At 44.7% G+C, this 18,159-nt stretch overlaps 1 protein-coding gene across 1 annotated transcript in view; it reads right to left on the bottom strand.

The window, feature by feature from the left end:
- Window positions 1-700: 700 nt before the first annotated feature.
- The window catches only part of EYA2 (EYA transcriptional coactivator and phosphatase 2), a 55,694-nt gene continuing 38,235 nt past the window's right edge, over window positions 701-18,159 (bottom strand). The window contains exons 9-15 of the mRNA XM_010161541.1: window positions 14,958-15,047; window positions 8,965-9,023; window positions 7,642-7,802; window positions 6,721-6,835; window positions 6,009-6,133; window positions 5,116-5,213; window positions 701-1,215 (exon numbers count right to left, since the gene is read on the bottom strand). Of these exons, the coding sequence (XP_010159843.1) occupies window positions 1,135-1,215; window positions 5,116-5,213; window positions 6,009-6,133; window positions 6,721-6,835; window positions 7,642-7,802; window positions 8,965-9,023; window positions 14,958-15,047 (729 nt within the window). The 3' untranslated portion in view covers window positions 701-1,134. The remainder of the gene's footprint in view (window positions 1,216-5,115; window positions 5,214-6,008; window positions 6,134-6,720; window positions 6,836-7,641; window positions 7,803-8,964; window positions 9,024-14,957; window positions 15,048-18,159) is intronic.

The following is an 18,159-nucleotide window of genomic DNA, read 5'->3' as shown; positions in this document are numbered from 1 at the left end:
TAACGGGCCAGCTCAGCCGGAGTCCTAAAGGTGAAGCTGGCTTGTCGATGCATTTATTTACATAAAAATAAGCATGCACAACTGCAGTATTTGCTTGCCCTTCCTCGTCCTCTGCAGGACAAGTCGGATGCGCTGAGCGCCCATGTTCTCTCCCATTGGACAGTCGCTGTCTCCAGTCTTTGCCCCACCAACAGACAGAACAGCTGGCTACAGATCCGCTTTGCACCCGAGGGGCTCTGTTCAGAGCCCTCCTAGCCTCAGCCCACCTTGAACCGGGGAGTACGTATTCTGCATCTACCTCTAGGTCCACGAGTGGCTGGAGAGAAGAGCAGGCAGGTAACCTAGTCCCCCAAAATGTAAACATGTGTTTATTTAATGCCTTTCACTCATCACAAGGTACTTTTCCCCCAGCCCCCAAAACCGAGATGGCAGCATAAGGCACCGTGTAGACACAGGCAGAGCCCGCATACCATCTACGTAAGACTGAAACCCACAGCTATGTTCTTACCAACAGTACCCTGTGTCCTTACTACCCATGTACAGGATATGATCTTCCCCAGCGTTTGGTCTGGAGAACCGAGCTATTAATTTAGAATGGCAAGACTTTCCCCACACCCTCCCACCCCAAAAAGCCAGATTAAAAACACAGGTACAGAGCTTAATACCAGAGTAATGAGATTAGTTCATAAATTAAAAAAATAACAATAAAAAAAAAATCAACAGTTTCACTCTTATTTTCTGAAAGTCCTGCGGGATGTGATGTAGGGCGCAGGCGCCTTTGTGTCCTCTTCCCCTTTCAAAAGCAAGAAAACTGACAGGTGGACCCAGGACTTGGAGGGTTTGTCGTTGGTGGCAAAAAGGCAGTTACAGCTCTACGCGTCTGGCTTAACCACGTAACTGCAGGATCCCCAGCGAGTTATCGGGAGGCTTTTCCTCTGTCCAAAGGAAGAAGGACTTGACACAATGTTCTTTGGCTGCAAGTTCTTAAAGGCTTCCACTGAGAGGGTTCTCCTTCAAAAAAAAGAAAAACTGCAGTTGCTGTGGGATTTTTTTAATAAGAAAATGTTGAGGAATAGGTGGAACCGATGTAATAGTTTGAGTGAAGCCCTCACAGTGCTAAGATGTTGGGGTCTGCTACAAATATTCAAGTTCCAAGGCGTGCCGAAGAGCTTCCAGGTCAGCGTGACAAGAGATTCTCCAGAATGGCATGTTGTGCTAGAGTAAAACCAAAAGAGGGTATTTTTTGGTTTTTGTTTAATACTGAGATCACAACAACTTTCTTAGCTTGCACCCTCAGGACCAGAGCTGTGTACCTGGGCCACCCGGCTGTCACGGTGTCACAGGCAAGGAGGCTCCTCTTAGGGAGGGAGGAGGGAAGGGAGCGGGAAGTGTCTATTTGCTGATATTTCTCCTCTGAAGAGAGGAAGACACATGATCCACAATTTAGGAGTGTCCCACTTCAGAGACGATGGAGGGTGCAGGCTGACTTTGTGAGCGCAACAGCTACTAAACTTTACTCCCCTAGTTATTTTTCCTTTTGGTGGATGAATTAGGAATGTTTCTGAAACTACAGTATTTCTAGAAACAATTTTAGGCAAACACCACTAGTGAAAGCTGTTGCCAGTGCTTCGCAGGCAAGTGAACAATATCTATCGTAAAAGGAAGTTATTAAAATCTATAAACATGTAAACAAAAGAATAAAATGCCACACAGAGTCCAAACACTTCCCAGCAATTCCCTTTCCGAGTTAACCAGAACAGTAGGTCACAGTGCCTGTTCTGTAAAGGCAGGAATGGGTATCATTGCTCAGTTATCCGTTCAGTGTAGCACTACTGCCTCAGACGGAGGTGCGAGAGCTTGCAAGACAGCCTGTCCCAAAAAACTTTCCCAATTCCTGTTTTTGAGAGACTCTCTTCTATCTATCTGCCTCCTTGTTTTTCAGTTTGTATTTCCTCTGATAAATCTGCACATGTATACATATGTCCAAGTTCTAACCAGCCTGTTCCACTTGAAAACTTAGCACCTGGACAAAATCTGGAAAGGTCACGTACCTGTGACCTCCTGTATCTTCTTTATAATACCCTGATTAATGTCCCAAAAATTGTGAATATAGGAAAACAAGACGTGCATCAGAAAGCGGATGGAGCACCAACTGTCAGTGCTGTGAACCAAGCGCAGTTCAATTACGCAGGGGGCCAGAGATGGAAACTGTAATCCGGTCAGCCACAAACAGCACCCTGCAAGCATCCTTACGACACAGTTCTGCCATCAGCGGGAACGGCCACAATGCAAAGAGAGAACCTCAGAATAATTAGAACTTGCTTTTAGATGTTAAACAGAGCTTTTCTTGGTATGTTCTGGTGAGCTGGATTTGTTTCTTATCCAAAACAGTTAAAGCAGATTTACTTTACATCGAAGATGCATTCTGTAGCTGCACCTAGATTTTCTAACAGCATTTGGGACTGTGATTTTCCCAGCTTCCTCCCAAAATGCCAGTCTCTGTACCATCAGCAACAGGTATGCAGTAACACACATACAGAAAGCCTTAACTGACAGAGCTCACTCCCCTTCCAGCATGGGAACAGAATTTCTGAGTATTTTATCACTGAAATACATTAAACTGTAACCATACTGCTTCTGGATAAATAGCTTAGGCAAAGCTTCGGAGAATATATACTTCCTAGGCAGATGATGCTAATGAAGGGACCAAGGGTACCTACCTGTGTAAAAAAACTCCAGTGGTTCCAGATGTTTATTTTACAGTGTCTATTCACGCCCCTCTAATGTTTAAGTACAACCCAAGCTTCCCTCTGCTACGCTGCCTATTGGTAAATACGTTTCCTTCAAGCTATTTATCAGTGTGTGTAGGGACAGCAAGCACACACAGACACCTGAATGCGGCTGGAATTGCTCTGCAATTTCTCATTAAGGGGAAAAGTTATGTCCTTCTCCCTCCCCTGGTTGTTCTTAAACCCCTTCCATTAAATTGTCTATTTTTCTTCCTTAAATGAGAAGAAAACTCGGCCTCCCAGCCACTCCTGTTGTTCAGCATTTACAGATTTATCACTCCTCAGACAGGTGAAGAAAAATGACCCACTGAAACAGAGATACTATCAGTGCTGTGGGCAAAACAGTGAAAGGCTCTCTGCCTCCTCCCCCTGGTTTTTGAGGTCTGAAGCTCAGGTGTGTAGAAGCCTTGACTAATGACTGTCATCAATCACAGGAGGCGACATCCCAGCGAAGAATGTGTTCCACTAATGGCAGAGCAGCTTCAGCCGGGAGCCGCAAGCAAGAGGGCCCTTGAAATCCTGGCACAGAGGATCACTGAACCTTCCCACCTCTCCAGCGGGCCAGAGAGCCCTCGCAGCCTTTGATGCAGCGTGGGCGCTGACCCGCTGCCTTTGAAGTACGGCTCTGGGCTGCCAAGAGCAGCAGGCTGTTATCACTTCACTCCCACTCATGCCTTGTGGACTCTTCTCTGACAATTCCTTAACCCTGCATGACCTGGAGAACCACCTCCAGATTTAGCTGGTTTCCCAAGGTGGGCCCGAGTATTGCTGCTTCCATGGGCCAGGGGAAATACACTATAAAAAGAGGGTTTCTGCTGCTTTGAAGACAACCAAAGATACAATTCAGGGGACAGAAGGTGTGCCTTTCACCTTATCTGCTGGGATCCCTTTGTTCCTGGGCTCGTGCACCTGATGAGCTCAAATTTGCTCGGAAAGTCTTTGCAGGATCTTTGTTCAGAATGAGAGGTCAGCTCCTCCAGCGCAGAATTTGGCTGTGTAGCCGAGTTCCTGTGCTGCAGTATTTTGTACATCGCCTGGGCCACATCAGCCATCTGTGTGCCTGTTAAAAATGAGCTAGTTTGCTGAAGATGGGCCTCACGCAATCAGCTCCTGCGTCTCAACTCATGTGCAACGCTCCGGAAGCAAATGCAGCTCAATCACATTTCTGCAGTCCCATCAGGAGCACAAACCCAGGATGCACAAAAGACATCCTGCAAATAATGCTTGCCATTAACAAACTGTATTCCTGTCAAGCCAAATAAACAGAGATTCCAGGCAGGTTTCTGTTCCTAAGTTTAGAAAATTAGAACTTTGGCTGTTCAAATCTCACGTTGTACAATTTAGTTGATGTACTTGACTATTTTCCTTCAGGTGTTCAGTTGTTGCTCTCCACGATTCTACAGCTACCGTGACACAGGTGTGCAGGGCAGACAGTATTCCTTGCTGTATCTCCAGCTGCACCCCCCGTCACTGTAAGCAGGACGCAAGCTTTGGTCTTCTCAAATTTTGCATTTATCTCTTGCAAGCTCAGGGGTTCCAGCTTCTTTCCTCTTACAGTCTACCCAAAACAAAGGAGCTTTAACTAGTCCCTAAGACCCTAGTTCCCATTTCCCAGTGAGCGGACTGTGGATACTAACGACTGGAGGACTCCACTGGATGCACAGGTTTGGCCATTTAATTCTTTCTAAGGCTACCTACTGTCAGTGGGCCACATCCATCCAGCGAGCATGAAATATTACCAGGGGCTCAGTACTCCTCACCATCCTGCCCTCACAGTTCCTGTTCTACTTTGTATTCAGTGCATCTTCCCAATTTCATTTGCTTTGAAATGAATCGTGTTGATCCATACATCATTGATAAAGGCAGCAACTCAGTAGCAGTCCCTTCAGTAGTCACTCTCATGAAGTTACAAGCTATGATCTCAGTACATACATGTGCATATAGATGCATATTCTAGTAATTCAAAACTAATTTCAATAATTTGGAATTTACAAAAGCAGCCTGTAGATCAGAAATTCACCCTGCTTGCTTACCTGAGATCACACACTGGAGTTTTCTTTTTCATGTGTTTAAAGCCATCTTTATTAAGCAAGAATGATCCCTGGAACATGTGACACAGCAACTACCTGAGGAATGGCACTAGCTGCCAGGTGGGGGCAGTTACAGTAGGGATTTTCTCGCAGGCTGTTGAGTATTTTGCATGTTAAGAAACGAGACCAATTGTAAACTGTTTCAAATGGAGAGAGCTTTGCTAAATGCTTAAGTAAATAAAAGGTCATTGAATTGAAAACTTGGAAGAACCTGGCATGGCATCCACGAACTGTACCTTTTTTGCTCCCTGTTCCTCTTCAACACCATCTCCTATTACAATGTACACGGCTTTCCTTCCAAACCTTTGCATTATTCTTTCAAAGCATTTTTTTTAACAGAAGAGAAGACACGTTTTTTAATCTGGACTCATACAGTAGGTGGGGCTAACATTCCGGTACTGGATCTGGAGTTGGGACATAACTGAACTTGATGCTACATTCCTTGTTTTCTTCTGAAATTAGAACTTAACTGACTCTTCACCTGAGGTGGATTCTCTCTGTCTTATGACAGCTACTAGCGTTTTATTCATCAGCCAAGGACTTACACGTGCTGCCAGTTTTCCATAAGCTTTGTGACTTGGATCCACTGATTAGACCGACAGTTGGTAGACTGATGTGATTCTCATGTTACTCAGTTTCAAAAGCCCTCTTCTGTTCATTCTGGTTGCAGTGAAGACATGAAAATGCAAACCTCAGAGGTTCAAACACTCACACCAGAAAGGACAGAACACAAAAAAAGCCCCAAGTCAACCCTAGCAGTATTTATTACTCACACAGCTCATTCAGCACATTTGCAAGAACAGGAGGATCCAAACTGTTTCTGTACGTAACAGGTCCGACCAGCCCGTCCTCCCAGCTGGGTGCAGCTGAGAATCCCAGATACAGCAGCTGCTCCATAGGGTGGGTATTTTTCAGGCTCACTCCCCCATGGAGACACTGGGGAAGACTTTGATTATTTTTTTTCCCCCCAGTCTGCACTAGCGTAAGTGTGGGTGAATTAGAGATGTGTGAACACAGAGCTAAGGATAAAGCTCATACATTGCTTGTTGCGATCGGGTTGGATTGATGTGCCTGACTTAGGGACAAAACTTCAATCTACCTTTGGTGAGGCCTGAGTTAAGTTTGCTCTTACCTGTTTTTGTTGCACTGTAAATGTTTTCAATAGGGAAGACAGTGCCCAGTCCATAGAGAAGCACTTTAGCAAGAGCTGGTATAAGCTGAGTTGTGGTGACCAAGACATTCACACAGTTAGGCCTAGAAAACAAAGGTTAGTAGAAGTGGCAAACTCTAGACTGAAAGGTGGCAGGAAGAAAACCTTTCTTGGAACTGGAAGGTCCCTAGCCACTGGGAGATAATGCAGCTAGGGGCAGGTGATACGAATACTGGTAATGTCTCTTTATCATCTCAGTAGAATGAAAAAAACCCCCATCAACCAAACTAGAAGCAGGGATGCATCCTTACTGCATGCATGCCAGGATCTAATTTGCAGGAATTTAAACACCGTGTTGTGATGTCCATGCTGGGCATTGTCCGAGTGAACAAGTTCAGGGACAGGCCCTTTTCTCCCTTTTCTACCCTCTTGTACACCTGCTCACATGAAAAGTGTGCCACAGATGAGGCAGGCAAGGAAAAGGACTGTTTTTTCTTTTGCTCAGTTCATCATCTGAAGCTCACCCCAACCCTTCATAATGCAAGTCTGGCAAACATGTGCAGACTGGCCTCCCACAGGCTTGGCCAGCAAAGTCCTATAAATGTGTCTCAATTTGTTTAGAAGGAGAAAAAAAGGAAAGCAAAGGAGATCCTGGATCAAGCCTGCAGGCAATTCTTTAAGCTGTTCTTACCGGGAATGTATCAAATTCAGCGCCTTCAGAGCATGTGTGAGCCAGAGATCAGTCAGCGCTTCAAGTTCTGCTCTTAACTGCAGCCAGGTTTCCCTCTTAGGAGCTCCTATTAAACCTGTAAGCAGGGAAAGCATCTTTGCAGAAGCACAAAAAGGGAGTTGCCTGGCTTTGTAGGTAGAATGCCAAAGGGCTCCTGTCTGTTTTCTGCATACTATCTCTCCCCCTACCCTCCTCTTGGCCCAGGTCACCACCACTGGGTAGTGGCCTGAACTGAGAGACATCTGAAGCCAGGATGGTTTTGTTTCCCTGACAAGGTATGCCCCACTTCCAGGACATGTGGGTAGGCTATTCCTTCAACCAAGAAAAAAAAGGTTGTAGTGATAATCTGAGTTTTGCTTCTTTCTCTTACTAGGCAGAGACCTGGCACTGATGTTCTAAAAGAGAGCAGAGCAGCCTATGGGAAGAACTGTCTGGAACTAGCTGAGATGAAGGAACCCACAGCATCCCGATACCTGGTGGTATCACTTTGTGGGAGTTAAACAAAGCAGTTAGGATATAAGAATGCCTTCAGACAGAACAGCCATGTTAAAAAGAAGCATATTAGTTTTGAACTCTTTGCTTGCTTACTAAACATTTTTGAAAATTGGAGATGGCTGCTTTCTTGCCAAAGAAAATACAAAATAAAGCCCCACTCTCACACCTGAGTCCTTCTCCAACCACTAAACCAGGTATATTTACACGCATCTCCTGCAAACCCTGTGCAGAACCCTGTTTAAGATGACTGCTGAAACACTAGCTCAGCTCAGTGCGAAGCATTCTCATCACAATGCTCTCTCACCTCCTCCATAGCACGTCCCTAGCCGGGTCAGAAGTATTTGGGAAGACGAAAGGCAGGCTTGTTGCCTGGCCACAGGCACTTACCCCCTACATTGTTTTTGTAGGTGTTGTACATCTCTTTCACCCGACGGTAGCGGAATGCTAATTTCCTCATCCAGTCAACTCCCCCATGAACGCCCGAGCCCAGACACAGGTTTGCACTGGCAGTTGAACTGTGAAAGCCATCTGCGGAGAAGTTGTATGTGCTGGGAAAGGGAAGGGGAGAGGTCAGTGTAAGCACAGTCCATACAGTGCCAGTGAGGAGGGGAAACTATGGAAATGCGTTGAGAAGTGGCAGCAGAGATGTACGCTGGACACACTGTACAGCACTGGAGTTCATCTCTTGCCCAGACACTGGAACAGATTTAAAAAATGTTCTTAGTGTAAACCCAGCACAGGCTACTTTTGCACTACCTGCCAATTCTGAGGTTCTCTGGACCACAAACCTGAATGTCCTCAGGTCACTGAAACCCCTCACCTGCCTCTCACCCAGGCTGCTAAGGTAACTGCAGAAACACTCAAATCCTAAAGGGGGAAATTCTGGTGTTACTTCTTCTGACTGCTTGGCTGTATCACTAAACAGGCTCCGAGCACACAGCAGATCAAGAAAAAAATTAAGAAATTAATTACAGGAGCCTAAACTGCCTGAAACGTGAACTTTGGAGTGTTTTTAAACAAGTTAATATTGCAAAGCAACTGTATAGTAATTATCACAATGAACTGGGGGCAAGTGACAGCTCCACAAACATCTTAAACAGGCAGTTTCTCCAAAAGAAGCAATCCTGCCTCTATATGAGCTCTGCACATTTCATTCTTGAGCCAATTGCCATGACCCCACAGACAACTCTTTGGGAAAGGCAGATGTATGTGTACAGAAGTAGTTTTTATGTACATGCTGATCTAAACTACACAGATATTTAATAATGTTTGTTACAGTTTTGGTACAAGTTTCTACCAGGCTCTGACATGGCAAGGTCCACAACCTCACTACGCAGCCCACCCGCTACAGGCTGGGCAGTGGGAAACCTTCCAATCTGGTTTTGCAGCATTTCAGCTACGCCTGTGCCAACTGGCTGGCCAAATCCTATCAGAAACTACTACTAGGCTGACCAGAGTTCAACCTCGTTTTAGACCTCTTTCCCAGAATGGTTCAAAACTCAGTATGGTCAGGGCTTGACAAGTAGGCACAGGCATATTAATGTGACAAAGGGGACTCTCTGTGTGCTTAATAAATGCAGACAGCATGGAGCCAGGGAGGGGAGAGGGCAGGTGGCTGAGAATGTTATTTTACATCACTGACCAGCCCCCTGCTATTTTCAAACAGCTGGGGACTACCTGACCTGTAGCTTCCAGTCTGGAGAGCCGTACCTTAGATCCTGACCGTTATCATCCGATGATACATCATCTATGTGGATCTGGTCACAGTCCTGAGAAGCGTATGAAAAAAAAATACAGCAGTAAGTAAATGCTTTGAAATAAATTTTGAAAGAATATAATGAAAAATTACTTTAAGGGTACTAGTAAGGAGATAAGATCTTACATATTGCTAGTATTGTCTGGCATAGTCTAGTCAGCTAATTGTTAGGAACAAGCAGTTGCACAAAATATGAATAGACAGAGTATGTGTGTGATCTGTTATCTCAGACAACAGCTCTTGAATAATACAGTAAGTGAAACTCCTTATGCAGACAGGAGGGAGAGAAATGCTTGTGTTTTAGCCAGGAAAACTGTGGTTTTTAAACTTCGTATGCATGATAAGGCAGAGATTTGGCAGCCTCTCCCCCTGTGAGAATACTGCTTTGGACAGGAGGTGTATGCCCACATAATTACAAAGGGAGAAGATCTGTCCCAAAGATATTTCCAGAGATGCTTGTCCTGCTGGTGTTTTCACAGTTCCTTCTGAGGGGGCTGAGCTTCCTTTGATGTGCAGAGAAGCTGGGCTGAAGAACTGAAGGCATCACCCTTCCATAGCCCCAGCCAGAGGCAGAGTTAAGGAATACTGTGTGTCAGTAGTGAGGAAATCTATGCACAGGAAATTTAACCAGAATATATACTTGGAACTCAGCCTGCATGAAGTATGTACTCCAGATCTTATCTTCCAGAACTCTTCATTGTTTCAATGGTGGAGGCCTTGCCTCAAAAATTTGAGAAATGTTATTCCTTTGGTTTCTTTCCTAGTCTTAGAATTAATATTAGAACGAAAAAAATCAGGAAGCTTCTCCCACCACCTTAAATCTCCTTTCTCCGTGACCCTTGCAGGTTAAGAACAAAAGGAAAGTCTTCAAGCTGATGAACACTATCTTTTGTTCTGGCTGATTTTTCAACAGAGATAGAAGCACTTAGTCCAACAGGACACCGGAAGTGAGAAGAATGGCAGCTACCCAAGGTACGGTTATTCTTCACCACTTCAGCATTCTGTAAACCACGGAATTTGTCTCACTTTCCTTTCACAGTTAGGAGTTTTATGAATTACTTTAGCCCCTTTCAAAAAAAAAAAAAAAAAAAATCTCCAAACAAGTAACCAAACTTGCTATCAATGGCAAAATGCCACAGATAATCTCATTATTATGGACAAGAACTTCCTGCAGTATTTATTTAGACAGATCTCAAAAAGACACACAATTTTACCTTGTTCTCTCACCAGTCCTCTTATCAACCTATCACGGGGGTGTAAATTTCTGTATATAACTGGAGCCACGGGGCTGAACAGCAGATCTCTGCTGGCACCTCTCTCTCTCCTCTGCTCCCATCATTTTTTAAGCCTCCCTCTCAATGGCTGTTGTGAGCCATGCTGGGATAGTACTGATGCAGCCCACTCCACCCCAGTTGTATGATGCAGGCCATTAAGTCAGGCGAAAGGTATTTGTGGAGGGATCTGGTTTTCTCATTTGTGAATGAATTGTTCTGTACACTGAAGTGTGACAACAGTAGCTATCACATTTCTAACTTCATAAAATACCGTGACACTTGGTGAGACGCTACCTCATAGTCTGCCGGCTGAGCCTATCGTGTTACTGGGTGAAACACAGGGAAGCTGGTTAAAGGAAGAATGTGGACCATGTTTTACTACTTGGTTACGAGACTAATTTTTCATTCTTGTAGAATTTCCTTGAAATTTCAGCAAGTAGGGAATCAAAGCAGGATATCTGGGCTGAAAAGAAGGTCCAGATTGTTCAAATGGAAGTCTGCAGCGGGGATGTATCCCAGTTTTCACATCTGCTGACTTTATGCAATTATAGTCTTGGATCTCAGAGGTAAATGACGTAAGCCACGCACAGCCTGCAACGGAGCCTGAAGTGTAAGACCTCAGTCAACCCTCAAAACTCTGGGAACTGAACTCTTCTTACTATTGTGATATCTTCAGGTCAGTCTGTGCTACACAACCTGTCTCCGGGTGGGACGGGCCCCCTGTACCTGCACGTGAAGGAGCCTGAGCTCTTGCAGCTTTGCAATGGTACCGCAGGCTGGTTGAAAGCCACTGCTGCCTCCTTGTGAAATACGAGCTGTTCTGAGCACACATGGAGAAGCTCCTGTTATCACTTACGCTCCCTCTGAATACTCTCAAGGTGTGTCTCACACACATATCAAACCTCCTTACTAACACACAGGTTGTCCATTTGTGTACCAGGACTGTGCTGGAGATTTTTAAACACCTCGTGGATTCACGGATGGGTCAAGCTTGCATCCCTCATTAGAAATGGGGGTTAACATTTCCCAGAACACAAAACCTCCAGGGATGGCTCTGAAAGGCAGTAGCTTGTAAACACACTAATCCCCTTGTTTGTTAATTCCTCTCCCCTTGTCAGTCTCTCTGTCCTTAATACCTATTCTCCAGAGCGCTAGGCAGCATCACCTCCAGCAGGACTGGGGTGGAAGGAAGGTACTGGTCTTTAGCCAGCGTGGCACTGTGAACAAAAGGCATCTGGAAGACAAAGCACAACCCTGGAAAGCCCAGAGTTTGTATTTTAACTTCACTGTGGTCTGTAGCCTTGGGCAGCTCCTTTTCTCCCCGATTTTCCAAAAGGGGAACAGAGAGTGAGACTACCTCCTTTCAAGTGAATGTTTGCCCACATATTCTGCAGTGTGATCAGAGCCCTTCGTACACAACACCCTGTATGGCCCACGCTTGCAGACCGTAGGGACTTACTGCCTGTACTGTTGCAACTGCAAGCAGAGATGATGTGGTCGACAGGCATGTGCGTGCCACGTGAGCAGATGCATTAGTGTGGCAAACCCCCACCTGTACGATTTCAACGCGTGGCTCAGCAAGCAGAGGCCTGGATTACCTGGGTTACGTTGCTAACAGCCTGCAGAGTGGGGCTGCGTTTGTGTCGCTGCATGTCCTGCAACTGTGACACATCGGCTGCCTGTGTCAAGGTTTGGTGCCTTGATTCCTTGGCTGTGGGGCAGGCACGCCACTAAGCTGTGCTTCAACAAGCATCGACCTCCTCCCCTGCCCTGAATCAGCATTAACCTGGTGACAGAGAATCCCTTTCTGTAAAAAGACTGAACGTGTTTGGTAGGAGTCTAGGTCTGAGGCTTCTCCAGTCACCTGCCTGCCCTATGGACCAGCGATCAGCCTCCTTCCATTCAAGTAGCCTGAGGTTTGGGATGAATTGAATGGGAAACTGGCCTCTCTACTAGGCTGCAGCACTAAGAGAGGATGGGCTGAAGCAGGTTATCTGAATGGATCTGCTGGCTTGCCTTTTCACACATCCAAGTTTCCCACTCCTGAGCATAGCAGGAAAAAATGCGTCCAGGAAACAACTGCCTGAGTCCCTGCTGGGTCAACCCTGAAAACACATAAAGGCCTGGCTAACAGCAGAGTCTCAGAATCAGTTTTTGATAGAAAAATGGAGTATTCCAGTTTAGGCTCCTCTCTCAGACTTTGAAGCCATTTTTTTGGTGAAATCACATCCTCACCAGACTAAGGAGGATCACACACATGCTACCAAGGCCTGTGCAAACCTTGCTGTACCTGTGTTCAAATGTTTCATCCTCATCAGGCACTTTCTGGGAATGCTTCAAGAGGACTTTACACCCTGGGCAGCACCTTCTGCTCTGCACAGCACTGAAAACTGCAGCCAGCAAAAGAAACCATCCTGGTCTCCTTGTCCGACCTGCCTCCCTGGCAAGGATGGGCAACATTTCCTCCCTTCTCCCCCTGCTCCTGCTGTCAGGAGGGAGGCCAGCCACACTCTGGTTGGCTCAGTCTGCTGGGCCCCCCCAGCGTGCCTGAACCTGGCTACGGCTTTGTGCCAAAGTTTTGCTATGTTTAGCATTTCTGAGGAAGAGCTCTCTTGCTTTGGTCTCGAATGGGGTGACAATCCTACTGCTTTCTCAGTTACAGCTTCTTTCACCCTGCCCCGACACAGAAGATTTCAGCCCTGTGAGGTTTTAGCTTATTTCATCTTGCACAGGCTGGAGTTATACCACATGATGGTGCTAACGTATATGGTAATGCCTGTGGGTCTAGAACTGAACCAGCTTCTGTGCTTGTTTTTTATTAATCTCTTTTTTTTAAGACTATAATTCACTACATTTTTTTAAGCCTAACACTTGGTGATGTATGATCCTTAAACATCACTTTGTGCATACTCAAACCTGACTTTTATTTATCATCCTAAATGAAAACGTAGGGTGGTTAATCAACAGCGATGGATTGACTCTGCTGTTGCAAGTTCTTCCAAACTGAAATGGCTTTTGCTGGACAGTGAAATTCTGTAAAGAGCATTTACTTCTCTTGAATTGTCCCTCATCCCTCATATTTTTCATTGAAAAGGCTCAGCTAAATCCAGATTTTTGTTTAGCTTTTGTTTCCTTAATGTCTAGAAACCACAAAAGAAAAAAACCCCACAACTTAACAACCTTTTACATTTAAAGACTTCGCTGTACTGAAGTAGCTGAAGAAGAACTTGAGAGGCCATATGAATCAAAAATTACCTAAGGACTCTGCCTCTAGAAGCCAAAGCTGCTACTGACTTATAAATGTGCAGAATGTGACTGAGGCCAGAAAACTTGCTACTAATTAATTTCATGTTTTAGAGTGGTAAGTTAAACAAGGAGAAAACTTGTCTTAAAATGATTTGCCAACTTATATTCTTGCAAAAGTCTGGATAGGCAGAGGGTTTCTGGAGTGTGGCTTTGTGCAGGACATGGAGCTTTGTTGCACCACATGTTGAGGTGAAAAGTGCTGGTTGTGTATTCAATATTATCATTACTTATATAGCACCCCGGACTCCCAGACAGCAGCTCTCATTTTTTTTGATTTCTAAAAGAAGGATTTTTTCACTTTGCACTTTCAACCTCATCACCAACTCCCTCTTTGAAAAAAGCTGAAAGAGGAAAGTCCGTCAGTTTAGGTGCTACCCACTACTTGTCTTTGAAAGGAAATTAGAATTCTCAGCAACTGAAACCTCAGTTGTAAGCAGAGAGGTGGCAGGAAAGGATGTACCTCCTATAATGCAGAGGACCACCGTGCAATTAAGCTGTGAGGGAACCAGAAGTTCTTGCTGAATTCATCAGGCACAGAAAAAGTTCTCTTATTTCATCTGGCACAGAAACAAATTCTTCCTTTTCAAGTGAAGAAAAAGACCACAAAAGTCTGCCCAGGGATGCCACATCTTTTCCTCCAACCGCCTCTGAGCAGTACCCTGACTCCAAGGTGCCCACAGCACCAACCCATCTTTCTCTCTTTGTGACTCATTCAGGCTATTTCTACCAATTGCAAATACAAACAACTTTTCATCAGTCCCATACAGCTGTTTCTCAGCTGGTGACAGCATTCTGCTAGCATCACTTTGCTGCAATTTTACCATCCGTTCAGAAGGATTTTCACGTTGTGTAAAGCATGGTCAGACCTAACCATGCCAAAAATGGGAAGGATTTTTCCTCGTGATCTTTTCTGTTGAAACTGCCAGTTCCATCCTGCAGTGTGCCTGAGCTTGAGCAGTCCTCCTGCCCCGTCTCTGTGTGCAAACAGAGCTTCCTGAAGAACAGAGACCATTTTTAAAACCTCTGCACTGGCTCATAGCTAATTGCTACCTGCCCCATAGGATCTATGCTAATTTAGCTTAATAAAATTATTAAATAGCAAATTTCAGGAGGAACAGCAGCAATGTCCTTATTATTAGATTTAGTAAAACTGCCAAAAGCCATCATTGTTACTGCATATTTAGAAAAAAATTCCTTAAGAGAATGAAGATGTCAAAGGGACACAATGAAGCATGCTTCCAATAAGCCATCTAAGGACCATTACTTGGGGGTCAAAAATGAAAGTTTCTTGGCCAGAAAAACAAGTTGGTAGACCAGATGCAAACAATTAAAAAAAGAGATGGTAAATAACATAAGCGGCTACATACCTCCAGGTCATTAAAGAACAGATGTGTATCTGCAAGGTTGAAGATCATTTCTTCCATCATCAGACCTATCCGCACAGACGTCGTAGTGTCCTGTCAGGGGAAAATCAGGTTTTTTCCATTTACATTTTCTTTTTTTTTTTTCTTTTGGGGGGTGGGAGATCTTAAAACAAACACAGAATCTACACATTCCTCTTTCTGAATGTTCCTTTTTAAGTAATTTTATTTCCCAAGTGTATCTTAACATGATATTTCCCATCCCTTCTTTTGCTCTCCTAGATAATCAAATTCTGTTCTTTGAAGGATGACTGTGGCTTGGCTTGACCAGTAACAACCCACATGCTTCAGATGACGTAACAAGAACCTTCAGACACCTGAGACTATATAAGACTTTCTAGCCTGACAAAATGCTTGTCCAAGTATGACTATTCCTGCTCAGGACAGAGTGGCACAAAGCATGCTCGCAGAGCCAGTACTGTAGCCGTAATGGCAGTTACAGCAGTTACATCCAAGTAACTACATCGATTTTTAAAAAAAAAGTAAAAACAGGGTAAGACACAGCACATCAAAATGCTGGAGGGGTTCATCTGTCACTCTAGCTAGTGTTAGAAAGAGTGACATACACCCGATGCTCCTGTCTGACTGTGATGGTTTGTTCACTCTGCCATTATCTTGTATCAGCACCACCCTGCCCTGCTGGGAGAGGGTCTAACTCAGCCCTTCCCTGAGAGAGTCCCAAACTGCATCCCAGAAGGGAAGGACGTGATGCAGAAGTTCTGGCTGCCTGCAGCGTTTTTAAAACATGCTTTTTTAACAACTAAGAGAATGTGAAAGTGCACATGGCAGCACCTCTAAAACAGCTTCTACATGTTCATGAGCACAGAACTTTTTCACGCCCAGATCCCGCTCCTACCAACATCAGTGGCAAAACCAGGAAGTAAATTCCCCTGGAGAAGGATTACACAACCTGCAGCTCTCAGTAAGTTTAGTTGATTCGGTTTAGAAAATTAGTGTTTTTCCCTGCCCCTTGCTACCCAGCCGAGATACCTCAAGTGCCTGTGAGAGGGCTGTCCCACCATTTCCTCGCCAAGTCAGCAAGTGCAAGCTTTTGTCAGCCCAAGCTGATGGGACTGACTCTGCTTGGCCAGAGAAGCCACCCACGGACAATCCTGCACGGCAGAAGCAACTGACACTTTTGGCTGGGCCATCCCCCTTTCTTCTGGCTTGGAGGGCTATGTTAACAACGGACTGCATGCGCACAGCAGATCTACATGGTCCTCCAAGCAGCGCCTTTGGTGGGGGATGGCAGCCCGCAGACTCCTACAGCTCTTGGCTTAGGGCTTCAAAGCTGCCCAACGGGCACTGGACGCAGCCTCCGTGGACCTGTCACTCTGAAACACAGTCAAGTGACCTGCTGCACCCAGCCTGGCACACTGCAGTATTAAATGAGCCTCAGCCACCTTTCCAACTCCCTCATGCATCAAGTCAACTACCTCTGTCACGCCCAAACTGACCTTGTTCCTACACCTACAGCAAAAGCACTGAAATGCACTGATGCAAATGAGGTCGCCAGCAGAACATTTCCTTATTCATTAAATAATTCAAAACCAAAAGTAAAAATAATCTGTGGTTAATTTGATAAACACTCATAGCTCAAAAGCATTGTGCCTCTTCAAACTAAACAACAACAGACAACTTGAAAAAACCCAGAGCATTCCCACAACAGGCTTTCATTTGTAATTCATCCTCATTAGGACAGGGATCTCTCATCTTTATGTTTATGTGGGTGGTTTGCCTCCACTGAAGTTACCAGCTATGCTAAACCAGGGCAGATTTATACGTCGTCTTTGCTCTAATTTTCTGCAGATTTCTGTGGAGTCATGTATGACAGGACAGTAATGAAGCAGTTGAGGAGCTCTAACAGGGAGCACAATGTTTGGAGGACGAGTACATTTCAATCAACCTTTGTGGCAGATGCTGTTGACATGGATGGTGTATTACACACTAACCTAATTATTACGCATTCTTGGTGTAGTTCTCTTTAATTCGAGCAGAATGGCTGTGGTTTCAGCCATGTGTATGACTCAAAAGCATTATACCATCTAAAGTAGAGCTCTCTCACTCATGTTTAAACATGCTTGTTGCTGTCCAGAAAGAAGGGCACTTTCTCCTTTGGGCAAAAAGTAAACTTCAACAGACTTGCCTTTAACATGTCTAATTTTAAGCCTCAAACCTGCCCTCCCATGAGGCACAGAGACAAAGGCATAAACAGGGCATCTGACTGTGGCCCCATGCGAACAGTGCTGAATCAAATTTTACTACCCAGGTGTAGTTACACGGGGGAACTGTTCTGAAGAAAATATGCTGCTAGGAAGAAATTATTTTGTAAAATAGTTTTTAATGAAGCAATTTATTTTTATACATTTCAAGGATCATTAGCTTTTAAAACTGTTGCAGGAAATCTCATTGGTTGGTATCTGTCATTTATCCTCTAAGACTGTCTTTAGCTTTATTGGTATTAATCGCTAATGGGGTGTAGGAAACACTTCCACAGTGTATGAAGTTACCTTGTCTTAAACTAAATAATGTGGAAATTAAACTGCAGATGAGAGGGAAAAAAAGCCCAAAAACTTTCTCTTGAGATAGAGAATATGATGGAATGAAAATAAAACAGAAAAATGCACTTTACCACCCAGAGGGGAAGTGATTTGGGGAAATGATTTGGCACCACTGCTTTCACAGTATGGACATTTCCTCTATAGCAAGAAATGCTTCCAAGTCTTCAAGAGGCTGATAAAGTTAAAAGGCAAATCAGCACTCACAGTATGATATAGGTGTCTAGAGGCCAGGGTTTCACTGGCAGTTATTTATTTGCATTACTGTAGCATCTAGAAGCATTAGTCCCACACTTAAACCCCACTGTGCTAGAGGCTGTACCCACACAGAGGAAAGACAGAGCCACTACAGCTTTCCATTCAAGTATGAATAAACAAGAGAATGAGACTGATGGGAAAGCACCAAAATGAGCTAGGTATATCAATCAACGTGTTGTCCAAATTCTCTGTACAGTGTGTAAATAATCTGTAAGAGAGGTATGAAATTTATCTGAACATGCTGATGGAGAGCTCTTCCTAAGCACTGAAATCCTATCCCAGTAAAAGGTATCTCTGTGCTGCAGGGGATGCCCAGGTGGGCTGTTAATGCC

The sequence above is a fragment of the Eurypyga helias genome, unplaced genomic scaffold (genome assembly GCF_000690775.1).
Source record: "Eurypyga helias isolate BGI_N326 unplaced genomic scaffold, ASM69077v1 scaffold15201, whole genome shotgun sequence".
Taxonomy (NCBI): domain Eukaryota; kingdom Metazoa; phylum Chordata; class Aves; order Eurypygiformes; family Eurypygidae; genus Eurypyga; species Eurypyga helias.
Note: the sequence above shows the minus strand (reverse complement) of the source record. Positions and strands in the feature narration are given on the sequence as shown.